Genomic DNA, 13,616 nt, shown 5'->3' with positions numbered 1-13,616 from the left:
TGCGATGCGCGGGCTTCTCATTGCGGTGGCTTCTCTTGTTGCAGAGCATGGGCTCTAGGTGCATGGGCCTCAGGAGTTGTGGCACGTGGACCCAGCAGCTGTGGCTCGCGGGCTCCAGAGCGTAGGCTCAGTAGTTGTGGCACACGGGCTTAGTTGCTCCGTGGCATGTGGGATCCTCCCCGGCCAGGGCTCGAACCCGTGTCCCCTGCATTGGCAGGAGGGTTCTCAATGACTGCGCCACCAGGGAAGCCCACTGGTTATGTTTTTTCCTAACCATATCTAGGTCCCTCCCGTTCTGCAGCAGTATAAACCCCATACCTGTTTGCCATTGTGAGTGACAGATGACAGAATAGTCCTCAGAGTCTTGAAGCCCATCGCGATATCCAGCAGATGAGCAGCGAAGAAGAAGTTGTTGTAGTGGCCCAGGACTGACATGGTCGTGTACCAGGCGAGGTAGAGAAAGGACTGGGGAAATGGAAGAAATTGAGCAGCTTTTCAGGCATTCGGGGGGCTGAGGTGCTTTGAGCTGGCTCAAGAATTGCCCAAGTCAAGTCCCATCTGCCTTATACTACTGCACAAGAGAGAAGTGTCCCCCCAGCACCCTAGGGCCCTCTGTCTTCGCCGAGCACTCCCTGCATCTTCCTGAGCCGCCTCCATAGCTTGTTTCTTTGTGGCATCTAATGACATCCCTGGACTTGGGGCACAGGATTTTGCTTTCCCAGATGCCATACTTACATTGTCAGTAAAAACAACTCCCAGCTTCCAGATATGGTACTTCATGTCGATGGAACTTAGCCTAAAGGGGAACAAATCATTTCAAAACTTAAAAATGTCAAGATTTAGTTAAGTGTTTAATAAGGGGAAAAAATGAATTTTTTTCTCTCTCGGGTTTAATAACCTAAATACAGCTCTGAGCTTTATCAAGTTGTATGTGTTCACCATGAGAATGAGAATGGCTGAATCACACACCCTGAAATTTTAATTAGTCTTTCTCTTTCAGCTCTATCAGGCATAAAGGCTGATAAGTCTTTAGAATTTTTTTAGAGCATTGCTCTCCCCCCCATATTTTAGAACCTAGAAGAAACACTTAGGCAAGACCAGAGTCTAAGACAGCGAAGACATGATTGTGAGTTTTCCCTGTAGCACAGGGAAGAGAACTGGAAAGATAAAGGGTCTAGTCAGCCAGACTTCGGGATTTAACTCCTAAGCTCTGTACCATGACACCAGTGAGGCTGCCTCTGCTTTGGTCTCTTCTACTGGGCTAAAGTCGAGGGCATTTTTGTCCAGCCCCAGGAGTTCAGCAATGCGTTCTGCTCCGTAGAGATCTCCATACTTGTTGATCACCTAAAGCAGAGAGGATGACAGGGTGAGATCGGGCCGTGCATCACCACCAATGTTTTCTCCAGCCCCAGTGCCGTCAGAGCTGTGTTACGCTCTGGGCTCTTCCAAGGGGTTGATAAAGACATGAGTCAAAATGCAAAAGGAAAATAAAGAGAAAAAAATAGCCTCCAGAGAAAACAGAAGTGATAAAGACAATTAAGTGAAAACTGCTTTTCTAGCTATCATTTAGGAGGAGAGAAAAAACCTAGTATGTAGAAAACAGTGATTTTGTTAAGCTGATTAAGGCAGATGAGTATAGGAACTAAGCCCCAAACCTACATGCGTCCATATAAAACCCCTTCTGTGACTTACTCTTCTCGAGATAGCATCATAAAAGCACCATTACATTTATTCATGTTCGTATATGGAGAACTTAAAAAAAACAATCTACATTTCTTTGGAGGTCATGGAATTTACTCCCCCTGCCCCGCCCCCCAACAAGGCATACCTTTCTCTTTACAAACTTGTCCCAGTAGTTACTAGGAAAAGATCTGAAGAAGAAAATGAAACGGAGATTCTTAACAACATCAAGGCAAGCACATCAAGAAACTTCGCAGTTTGAGTGTCTGGACCTGTGATCTTTTGGGGATTTGTCCTGCTCATTGAAGAATTCAAGACTTGATTGAAGTTCAGAGTCACCGCAGGTCTGATTTCTGGTTTCACTGCTTTGTGGTGAGTTCTGAAACACTTGGAAAGCTCCTTTGCATTTTCTACTTCAAAATTACGGTTAAGAGCCAGGAATTGTGATGACAGACTAGCTAAAGGCAGGGATATGTGTCTTGAGCTCAGTGTAACTAGAAACCAAACCCTGCAGGAAACACATGCATTCAACCTTCCTTCACTGAGTGCCCGCTTTATGGCAGTAACTGGGGGTAGGTGCTGGGGACACGGTGGTGGGAGGTGTAGACAAGATCCCTAACTAACTATGAAGTTTCCAGTCTGGAAATCACCGTTAGTTAATTTACATGGGGGTTTTCTTAATGGAGTGCTCTTCTGCTCTGTTCTCCATTCCTGCATAACGAACTCCTGTGGGGTGCGCTTTTCCCGGGAATGAGATCCCTCTCTCCTCTGGAGGTGGTTCCTATGCCATCCCAACCTTAACCCACAGAGGGAACAGCTTTCTTCTGGCAAGTAGCTAGTACCAGCTCCACTGCAAATACCTTCTTATTGTTAAAGTCGAGAAATAACTGTTACTTTCAGGTATGTTGGCAGAAACCATTTAAAATATTTTGCTCCCCTCCAGAATGATCAGTCCTTCCTGAGAGGTTCCTTGGGAGTCTAGTTTGCAGCCAAGGAACCTCTGGCCCTTGGTGCAAACATTCTTACTTCTGTTTTCCTTCATTTGTAAATCGTTCTTGTGAGCTCTGGAACACAACAGTCCCCTATGCTATAGAGGCCACCCAAGTTGGTGACGAGGAAGGGGGGGCCTCTCTCTGTTCGTGGACCTCTCAGAAGAATAACCCTGAGAAATTGGCACCTCTCTTACAACAGGGTGGCAATCTTTAAACAAAACAAAAAAATTTTTTTGGATATTTAAAGCAGTCTTGGTCTTTTTTTTTTTTTTTTTTTAAGATTCTTTTGGGATGTGGACCGTTTTTAAAGCTTTACTGAATTTGTTACAATATCGCTTCTGTTTTGCTTTTTTGGCCGCGAGGCATGTGGGATCTTAGTTCCCCCGACCAGGGATCGAACACACACCCCCTGTACTGGAAGGCGAAGTCATAACCACTGGACTGCCAGGGAAGTCCCCAGCAGTCTTGGTCTTAAACATCCAAATGCCACTTAAAAACAAAGCAAACTGCTAATAGATTTTATCTATGGGGGATGGAAGTAATTATTTTGACTTCCTTCTTTGTCCATTTTTCTGCTACTTGATTTTTTTTCATGTATGGTATTTAGAATCCAAAATAAACAAAACAAATAAAAACAAGCCAGTCTTCCTCTGTCCACACTGGTATCACCTTTCTCTTAAATCTTTTAGAAAAAATGGTCTGTAAGATACAACTCAGGGTTGGCCACATTTTGGCATAAGTGGAAAATTCCACAAGTGATCCTGAAGGGCCAGTGACTAAAGGCTCTGGTCAAGACCCTTTCACAGATGTAATCTTACTTTGATCTGAATATTCTTGTCTCCTGACCAGGTATGTAAGCTCCTTCAAGGTAGAAGACATAATTCCACTTGGTAATATTCCTTTAAGTGTGGGGTAGGCCAAGAACCTTCAGCAGGGAAATGCATAAATAAGTGACAGATCTATATGTGAATGGTCAAGAAAAACAACATAAGCTGCTCAACCTCTTAGAAACCAGCAGAATGCACAATGAGATGCTATTACACGCCTACCAGATGAGCAAAGTTATCTGAGGATAACAAGTGCTGACAAGGAGGCAGAGAAGCAGGAATTCTCACAGGGTGCTGGTTTAACGTAAATGGGGACAAACATTTGCATATCCTACTATTCAGCAAATTCGTCTCCTGCTACCTACTCCAGAGAAACTCTTTTTCACTTGTGCACCAGGTATAAAAATATTCCTTACAGCACTGTTTGTTTCCAACAGACACTAGTGGGAAACAGTTGAAATAGCCACTGTCAGGAAAATGGATAAATGCACAATAATATACTCCTAATGGAAAATGCTACAGTTTTGAAAATGACCAACTCGGGCCACACATGTCAACGTATTCAACAGATGAATTCTTGAAGAGGGTGCAGAACAAAAGATTCAAATGACAGTACAATGCATATGGTATAACTCCATGTATATAAAGCTCAAAACTAGTTAAGATGAAACCATGTATCTAGGGACACATACCTAAGTGGTAACACTATAAACTAAGGCAAAAGAATGGAGAGCACTAAAGTCAGGAGAGTGGTTAGCTGGGGCCTGGGGAGGATAGGGGCCAGAGAGGATAACGTCTGGGACCTCAAAGTCTTCAGCGATGTTCCAGTTTTAAAGCTTTGTAGTTCATTTTATTACTGTACTTTAAAATATACTTACACATTTTTATATTTTCTTCTATATGTGTATTTAACAATACAAAAATAAAATTAAAAAAGAAAGCTCTCCATGACATATAGTTAACTCAAAAAAAAGCAGGTTACAAAGCACTACATGTACAATGATGCCATTATCGTGAAGAAATAAAGTTCATTGATCTAAATGTTTTAAAACAGCTGTTTTACTTATACATGCGTTTCCCTATTCATGGGCATTTCAGCCACTTCAAATAAATGTCAGCAACTGTCCTTGTTAAAACAGTTTGGTGTTCTTGTCTCATTATCTCCTTAGGATAAATTTCTAGAAACTGAACTGCGTTTTTAATGGGACTTTTAGGCTATATCATCTTGTGCCACAGACATGAGCGTTACTGATAATTACAGAAAGCTTACCAAGGAATGAGATTATTTAATATTCAAAATTTCTATACTATAATAACAAAGGGTCAGAAATAAGTCTTAGTAGTTTCCCTTATTTTTCCTTAAGTGAGGAGATTGGCAGTGACCTGCAGGCCGAAACAGGCTTTTGATTTGCCTGCTCACACCTTTTTTTCCCTAAGAGAGGAGTCTTCCCTTTCTAGGGACTATTAAAAAAAGCTCAGCGGTGCCTGTGTAGAGCTGCCTCTCTCGATTTGCCTAACCATCTTTGAATAAATGGCATTTTCTTCCTCCAGGGGTCAGGGTTGTTGTTTCTAGATGTGCATATTTTATTGGCACAGCCAAGAGTTTCAACAGTCATCTTTGTTTACATATTCAGCCCTATTTCTTAACTTTTCTTTCATCACATTAATTTATCTTGCAACTCTCATTTCCCTATTGTGAATACACTGGCGTTAGAGCATCACCTTTGCTAATGGTGATGGTCATTTTTTTTTCTAAATTTTTATTGTGGTAAAATATACATAACTTAAAATTTACAATCTTAATCATTTGGCTATAATCCCTGTGTTGTACAGTATATCCTTGTAGCTTATTTTATACCTAATCGTTTATACCTCTTACTCCCCGTCCCTATATCGCCCCTTCTCCCTTCCCTCTCCCCGCTGGTAACCACTGGTTTGTTCTCTATATCAGTGAGTCTGCTTCTTTTTTGTTATATTCTCTATGTTGTATTTTTTAGATTCCACATATAAGTGATATCATATGGTATTTGTCTGACTTATTGCTGATGGCCATTTTTCTTTAACAGGGGAAGGGAATAACGAACAGCCACGTGCCAGGCACTGTACCAAGAACGTGACAATCCATTCATGAGTCCTCCCAGGACTGTAGGCGGTGGTATTCTCATTGCTCTATTAATGAAGAGGAAACTGAGGTTTATCAAACCTGACTCTCTTGCCCTAGGTCACGGGTGTCTAAGTTATAAAGCGGACTCAGTGTTCTACCTCTTTGCCTCTAGAATCAATGCTTGTCTCCACCACGTTAGCAATTGTACACGTGCCTACCAAGAAGGCAGGCTTCACCCCACGGGTCCTAACATCCCCACTCAGATGGGCCTATTTTAACTGCCCATGGAACTGCCTATCAAATTATATTGGGAGGAGTTCTAGTACCAACCAGGCTATTTGTTTAGGGAGAAGACTTCAGAGATGGTGCTGTCACAGGGCTGCTGTGCCATTTGGGGACTCTGGAGAAGCTGATCAGCTTGATCACTGAAACCCCGGGCCAGGGAAACACTGTATGACTTGAACATGGAAAACTAGATTAAGTAGTATTGTGCTGGACCATCTGGTCTTAATTAAATATGCTCAGAACTTTCTGATAATATCCTCTGTCCCCCATGAAATGCATAGGGATACATACAACTGTTGGAGGCACAATAGGTTACTTTGTGAAAAGGCAGGGGAGAAAACAAGTCCCAGAAACCAAAGGAAGGCTTATATTAATCAGTCTTCAGGGCTGCTGAAGAAGGTATTATCCTATTTACAATAGAAACTCCGTTTTCTTTTTGGGGTGGGGGGAAACTTACGGTGTGTTGATTACCAAGCGATCCCATTGCCCCTTGATGTCATCTTCAGAAGGCTGTTCGGTGATATACAGGCCATCAAACTCCAGCTTCCTGGCAATTTCTTTTTCTCTTTTGAATACCACCAAAGGAACCTAGGAATGGGAAGACACTGGTTACTCAGAGGCGGCTTTCTAATGAAAGCATCCTCTCCCATGCGTATCTCACAAATTGGCCTTCCAACTTCAGGGCAGCAAACTCTTTGTAGTGGGATTCTTAGGGTGCCTAGTTGTGGGTCCAAAGCCAAAGAAATCACTTCTCAGTCCTCTGGCTCAGACACCTCCCTCTCCAAAGCTGATATGATTTGGGTCATCCTTTAAACAGCTGATAGTATTACAAACTGGACTTCTTGACCCGTCCTGGTGAGAAGACCATATTTAGATGAATCACAGGGCCGAATGACTTAGGTCTCCTAAAACACTTAGGCTGGAGGTAAACCAAGACTTAGAAAGCATAATAAACTATTCTAGAATATATTGGACAGCTGCAGAAATAACGATGAAAAGTTCCAACCCCCTTCAATGGCTAGGGTCATATTCCTCTCATGTCTTTGAATTCTGATTAATGAAATATGGCTTAATGGTTACAACGAGAGGATTCACTGGGCTCTGTGCATAGTCTTTTGCTATTGAAGTTTTCTTCCTGACATTCCTTCCGAGAAGAGCTCCTGCCAGGCACACTTATTTGTTCCCTACCATCGCTTCCCATTCTCTTATAGTTACGACTGCTTCTAGCCTACACATGGTGGCATGGTTATAAAGACCTATCACAAAAGCAGTACATACACAGAAAATGCTGGGAAAATAATCCACTTGCTCCAACCATCGCCAGACACACACACTTCAGATAAGGGACAGAATGAGCAAGGTCAGAGGATACGGCTGGAATCCCAGGAAATGAGAAGGCAGAAGAGCCAGAGCTCCAGTAGCCAGAAGAGCTTAACTCAGACAGAGCTAGGGCTTCTCATCCACCCGGGAAGCTACTGGTTACTTGGCAACATCCCTGAGACCCTGGTCTCCAAACTATTTCTTCTAATAACTCCTTCTCAAATCTCATGATATCCATCCAACCCACGCTGCTCCTTTATTTCCGAGACAAAAAGGCAAAATTTAGATAATTGTTCGTAAAGAGTTACTGCTTACCCTTTTTCTTCCTCCCTTAATTATTTATTTTTTATTTTTAAAATTTATTTCACTGAAGTATAGTTGATTTACAATGTTGTGTTAGTTTCTGGTATATAGCAAAGTGACTCAGTTATACATATATATACCTTCTTTTTCATATTCTTTTCCATTATGGTTTATCACAGGATATTGAATATAGTTCCTGCTTACCCTTCTTTTTAAACAAGGCAACAACACTGAGGAAATAAAAGAATCATGACAGGAAGGTGGCAAAGGCTACTAATGGACATTGCACACTGCAGAATCAGTGCCTGGTGTTGGTTCATGGATCATGTGGGAGGGGAAGCAGGGAAAGCCACCCTGACTAGTGTCTGCTGTGTGTCGAGGTGACTCTGAATTACAATAATAATATCAAGTTTTAGGTCAGTACTGATCACTGCGATTTGAAGCATTCTCCGTCAATCTTTTATGAATTTGTATTCCCTTGTAAGTACAACTTCCACATTTTAATTCCCTAGATAGTGTTTCTTTTTGTTTTCTCTAGGTTACCTGTACCCTAGCTGACAAGCTGAGCTCTAGATGGTGAACTAAGGAATAGTAGCGAACATGCTCTAGTGTTTACTACGTCTGGCTCTGAGTATTTTACACATGTTAATTCATTTAATCCTCCCTTTAGCAACTTTAGTGGTTGGTGTTATTATTATCATAGTCATTTTCTTCGCAGATGAGGAAACAGAGGAATGGCGAGGTTAAGTGGCAGAGCTGTGGGTCCAACCCCGGAGGCCAGGCTCCAGAATCCATTCTTTCATCATTACAGTGGAGGCCTCAGAGCAGTTTAGGACACATGGTCTCTCCAGCAGAGCAGTCCACTGGGGGAAGTGAGAGCCACAAGGATAGGAAAAGATTTCCTGGACTCTTCTCAGGGAAAAGGTGGCTTGGTGTAGGGCCAAGGAAACTTCCTACTTAAGAGAAGTAAGAAAAAATGTAATGAGAAAAAACAATTGTGGTGTAGTAGAAACAGAACTGGACTTGGAACACCTAAAAGAGAATGACTGAAGATTGACATAACTATAGCAGTGTCTGAAGATGGTCCCAGAGAACCATGTCTCCTGTTATTCATGCCCTTGTGTAGCCCCCTTCACCCTCTGTGCAACAGTGAATCTTGGCTGGCCCTGTGACTTGCTTGAATCAACAGAATGTGGTAGAAATGGCACCTTGCCAGTCCTGGGCCTAAGCCTTAAGAAGGGCTAGCAGCTTCCATCTGTGCTCTTTTTGGACACCCAAGCCATCATATGCACAAAGTCCGGCTACCCAGCTGGAGAGAGCATGTGAAGAGACCACATGGAAAGGGAGATGCCCTGAGTCTACAAGGAGGCGGAGAGAGGCCCAGCTACCCCAACTGAGCCCAGCCTTCCAGCTGTTCCCTTGCCAACGTGCATGGGCCATCTTGGACAGTGTAGTCCATCTGAGCTCCCAGCTGGTTGCTGATGTGGCCACTTCCACAGGGAGCAGAGGAACCGCTCTAACGTGCCCAGGCAGACACACAGTCAGAGATGAAATGGTTATCATTGTAAGCCATTGAATTCTGGGGGGTCATTTGTTAATGCAGTAATAGGACAACGGAAACAGTAACTCATCTCAAATAGCTAAAACCTAATAATTTCTGAAAGGTGAAAAGCATTTTTATAAACATTTCAACATAAATTCAAAGGTGAGAAGAGCCCCTCATTACCAGCTCCATGCGTGACTTCGCCCGATGATTTTGATTCTATGCAATGTAACAAGGGGTGGCTGAAGTGAGACTCCTGGACCAAGGCTTCTCAAACCAGAGTGTGAATACAGATCACCTGAGGATCATGTTCACTGCAGATTCTGATTTAAAAGGCTTGGGTAGGGGGCAAGAGTCGTCTGCAGTTTTAACCCGCTCCTGGGTGGTGCCCAGGCTGCGGCCTCACCAACCTTAGGCTATTAGTAAAGCCTTAGAGAACAAAGGGCTGGCTGGGTTCAAAAATGATGCTTCTTCCCCAAGGAGTCAGATTAGATTCAGAGTGGCTGGCAACTTACCTTCAGGCAGTAATAGCCCACCACGCAGACTAAAGAAATGATGGTGTGGATAATGGCCAGGGCTCGCAATGTTGGCGCCATGTATCCAGTGCTCTCCTGCAGGACAAAGAACACCACTGCTTCTTCCTCTTCCTCATCATTAAAGGAATTCCACAGGTTTGCAATGTCTTCTGTCTCTTCTTCTAAAGGTTCTTCGGTGACCTGGCCCAAAACACACACTCTCTTAGAAACACCGGAAAGACCTCCGCCACTGGGCTCTCCCCACGTATTTTATACCGCTGGCATTTGCTGTGCAAATAGTAGTGATTCCATATTTCTCGATGAGGGCATGAGGTTTTTAGGTACCTTGTTCCTGGGAATCTCCAGCATCTCTCATAATTGCAAACAAAAGTTTTAAGAGACAAAACCTCTCTCTTGAAAACAAGCCAAAAATTTAAAAGTTAGGAGAGTTTTACTACATGTTCTACAATCCTTCAGCTGCAGGAGATAATCTTTAAAATGCTATGGCCTGGGGCTTCCCCAGTGGCGCAGTGGTTAAGAACCCACCTGCCAAGGCAGGGGACACGGGTTTGAGCCCTAGTCCAGGAAGATCCAACATGCCGCGGAGCAACTAAGCCCGTGCGCCACAACTACTGAGCCTGCACTCTAGAGCCCGCGAGCCACAACTACTGAGCCCGCGTGCCACAACTACTGAAGCCCGTGCACTTAGAGCCCGTGCTCCGCAGCAAGAGAAGCCACAGCAATGAGAAGCCCGCGCACTGCAATGAAAAGTAGCCCCCGCTCGCTGCAACTAGGGAAAGCCCGCACGCAGCAAGGAAGACCCAACGCAGCCAAAAATAAATAAATAAAACAAATAAATTAAAAAAAAATATGCTACAGCCTGGGAGGAGGCTAGGACAAACTCGCATATGCACAAGTGCAGACATTTCCCTTCTTTCTTAGATGCCACTAACACCCGTGGCTTCACTGCCATCCTTACACAGTTACTCCCAAAGCTGCACCTTTGAGGCTGTTACCGTGCATGTCCAGCTGCCTGCTGGCTGTCTCCACATGCATGGCTGAGTCACCTCAACCTCTCCATGTGCTTAAAGCTAGGCTTCGCCACACCCCTCTATAGACTTCCATTTTTCTGCTATGGGCAACAGCAAGCCATTAGTTTATCAAGTGCAATATTGATGTGGATAAGAGCATGTTTTATAAAAATTAGATTTGTGGTTTTCAATAGGAAGGGAGAGAGGCAAGAGACAGAATAGCCAGTTAAAGACTATGTCAAAAAAAGAATCCAGGACCTACAGCATTCATTAATTCATTCTACTAACATTCATTATGCATCTAGAGTGTACAAGACCCACTTACCAACATTCAAAATCTTCATTTATCTTGATGAGTCCCTGTCTTCCACATCCAGAAACCAACTCCTATTAATTCTTCCTTCATAATAGTTCTAACATATGGGCCAACTATCATGGTTCTTTGTTACCTTATTCCTCAGGGAAAGAACTGTATTTATTATTCAGTTTGAAATACCTTACAGCTCCTAATATAGGGTCTAGCCCATTGTAGACACCCAACAAATGTCTGAAGAATTAAGTAATAACTAAAACAAGCCTGAATGATTGAAATGGTGCCCTAACTGGCTTCCCTGACAACCAGTCTCTCTATTCTCCCCATTGCTAAAGACAGTGTCCTTTTCTTAGAAGCCAGTGTCTTAGAAATTTCCTTAGATATTAGAGTTTTTGCTTGAATTAAGAGCATAACCTCTATTACTTTTTAAAAAGTATATAATCTATTCACCAAATACCCCCTGAATGAAGCATCACCTTGTAAAAGAGCAGGATGAAGTTGATAGCGAAGGCTACAAACAGAGCAAGGAACCTCAGGTTGTAGAAATTCCTGGCCAGGTAGTGCTGAAAAGAAAAGGACAGGCAGAAGTAGAAGAGCTTTGGCAGGGAGAAGGACCTTCCCTCTTTCACACCGATGATCTTCTCTGAATAGAAGTTTACACAGGACTAGTCCTACTCTTTGGTAACCACTCATATAGGACTAGCCTGGCCTTCTTATGACTTATTTGGGGGGAACCAAAAATGATGATTTTTTAAAAAATCGCTTAGAATGATGCTCAAGGGAACCCTGCTCTGGTTTAAACCTCAGGGAAACAAATGCCTAAACTGGCCGCCAGCAGAGGACTCATGCTGTTATGAAGGTACATGCGCGCGCGTGCGTGTGTGTACCCTCCACACAGCAAGTAAGCAGTCAATTTGGAAATTATGAGTGATCTAGGCCCACCAAAGACCCCTGAAGCTCCCACCCTGGCTGCAGCCAGACTGAGGCTGAGAGTCTCTGTCTCTTTGTAAGTCACAGACCCAGCGCTTCTGCCTCTCCCCTTTTAGGGGGAACCATTCCCATACCCACTGCCATCTTCCCTGGAAAAATCGACACTTAAGGACCGGAATGGTAGCTGCTTGGGGAAGCTCTCACCCTCTCCGTGGAGGGGGCTCCCCCCAATGGTGCTGGGAGGTGTAGTCCTGGCCTTCAGCAACTGTGCCGCAGTGGGCAATTTGCCAGAGAAAGGATATTATAAGCTGGGCTGAGGGCTGAGGGTGTGTGGAGTAACAGAGCTTTTGAGGACTAGTGTGAGAACCTAACACAACACAGGAATGTTCTTTCTGCATCTGAATGATCGCACTACTTCTGAAGTTTTGGACCAGGATGGGCCAAGTCCCCACCTAGCACACATAAAGGAGCAGCTCTCCTAGAGAGAGGGCGGGGCAGAGGAGCTGGAGCACTTGCCTTTTCCCTTTTCCTTTCCCTCCAACACAGAAGGGACAGACAGATAATCGAGAAGAGGGAAGGAAGAGGAATGAGAAAGACGAGGAAGAATGACTAACCAAATGTGAAACAAAGTCAGTGGCCACTTCTCTGAGGTCTGCCCGGGCCAGCGCCTGCACCTGAGCGGGGCCAGGGCCGGAGCACTCACCAGCAACTTGGTCTGATAGATTTCCAGCCCTTTAAAGAAACTGGCCATGAAGGCTTCAGGCTTCTCAATTTTCTGGCCACACCATCGCTTCTTCCTTTTGGTCACGTCTGCCCACCCGGCCTCGGCCTGCTCTTCTTCTTTGGCTGTGTTCTCTTTCTCCCCATCTTCCATGCTGCAGGAATGAGAAGCCCACTCATCATGGAGGGGAGAGGGAGGCCTGGCCCTGGCAGGGAAGCTAAAGAGAAATCTTGGCTGAGAGGGGTGGGAGATGTATTATTCCTTGAGGGTGGGAACCTCAGGTCTTTATTACCCATAGTGCTTGGATGTCAACTTTGTATTTAGGAGCGGTGCCTGCTTTGATGAGTCACAGTCACAGGCGTACATCAGTTATATACAAGTTCTTCTGAACTTTGCCTTACCAACCTTTTTCCCCTTCAGAAATGTTGTCCTTTATTTTCTAGGCTTTCATGGGCATTACCAATAGTACCTATTCTTCTAAGTTTGTTGTAGGTATTAAATGAGATATTGTATAAAAGAGCTTAGCAAAAGGCCTGGTATGTAATAGTTATTCAGTAATTACTAGATATCACCATCATCAACATTATATGAAGTTGCTAAGTGTGAGTGTCTGATAATTTGCTCGGTCAGATGGTGAAACTCTGATCTACTATTTGGAGTCTAGAGTGAACAAAATTATTAGATTGTGTTTATTTGTATAGCTGGGGTAAAAAGAAATGTATCCACATATGAAAAGATGCTCACCATCACTAATCATCAGGGAAATGCAAATCAAAACCACAAAACCTCACGCCTGCCAGAATGGCTATCATCAAAAAGACAACAAATAACAAGTCCTGGCCAGGATGTGGAGAAAAGGAAACCCTTGTGCACTGTTGGTGGGAATGTAAATTGGTGCAGCCACTATGGAAAACAGTATGGAGATTCCTCAAAAAACTGAAAGTAGATCTACTATATGATCCAGCAATTTCACTCCTGGGTATATATCCAAAGAAAACGAAAACAGTAATTCCAAAAGATACATGCACCCCAGTGTCCACAGCAGCATTATT

The 13,616-nt window shown here is 43.7% G+C and overlaps 1 protein-coding gene across 1 annotated transcript in view; it reads right to left on the bottom strand.

The window, feature by feature from the left end:
* Positions 1 to 13,616, bottom strand: part of RYR3 (ryanodine receptor 3) — a 372,240-nt gene that overhangs the window by 10,227 nt on the left and 348,397 nt on the right. Inside the window, exons 92-99 of the mRNA XM_061181456.1 lie at positions 12,547 to 12,718; positions 11,390 to 11,476; positions 9,570 to 9,770; positions 6,346 to 6,476; positions 1,829 to 1,871; positions 1,217 to 1,344; positions 736 to 796; positions 319 to 465 (exon numbers count right to left, since the gene is read on the bottom strand). Of these exons, the coding sequence (XP_061037439.1) occupies positions 319 to 465; positions 736 to 796; positions 1,217 to 1,344; positions 1,829 to 1,871; positions 6,346 to 6,476; positions 9,570 to 9,770; positions 11,390 to 11,476; positions 12,547 to 12,718 (970 nt within the window). The remainder of the gene's footprint in view (positions 1 to 318; positions 466 to 735; positions 797 to 1,216; positions 1,345 to 1,828; positions 1,872 to 6,345; positions 6,477 to 9,569; positions 9,771 to 11,389; positions 11,477 to 12,546; positions 12,719 to 13,616) is intronic.

The sequence above is a fragment of the Eubalaena glacialis genome, chromosome 2 (genome assembly GCF_028564815.1).
Source record: "Eubalaena glacialis isolate mEubGla1 chromosome 2, mEubGla1.1.hap2.+ XY, whole genome shotgun sequence".
NCBI classification, from domain to species: Eukaryota; Metazoa; Chordata; class Mammalia; order Artiodactyla; family Balaenidae; genus Eubalaena; species Eubalaena glacialis.
The sequence above is the reverse complement of the archived record's forward strand: the minus strand, read 5'-3'. Positions and strand labels throughout refer to the sequence as shown.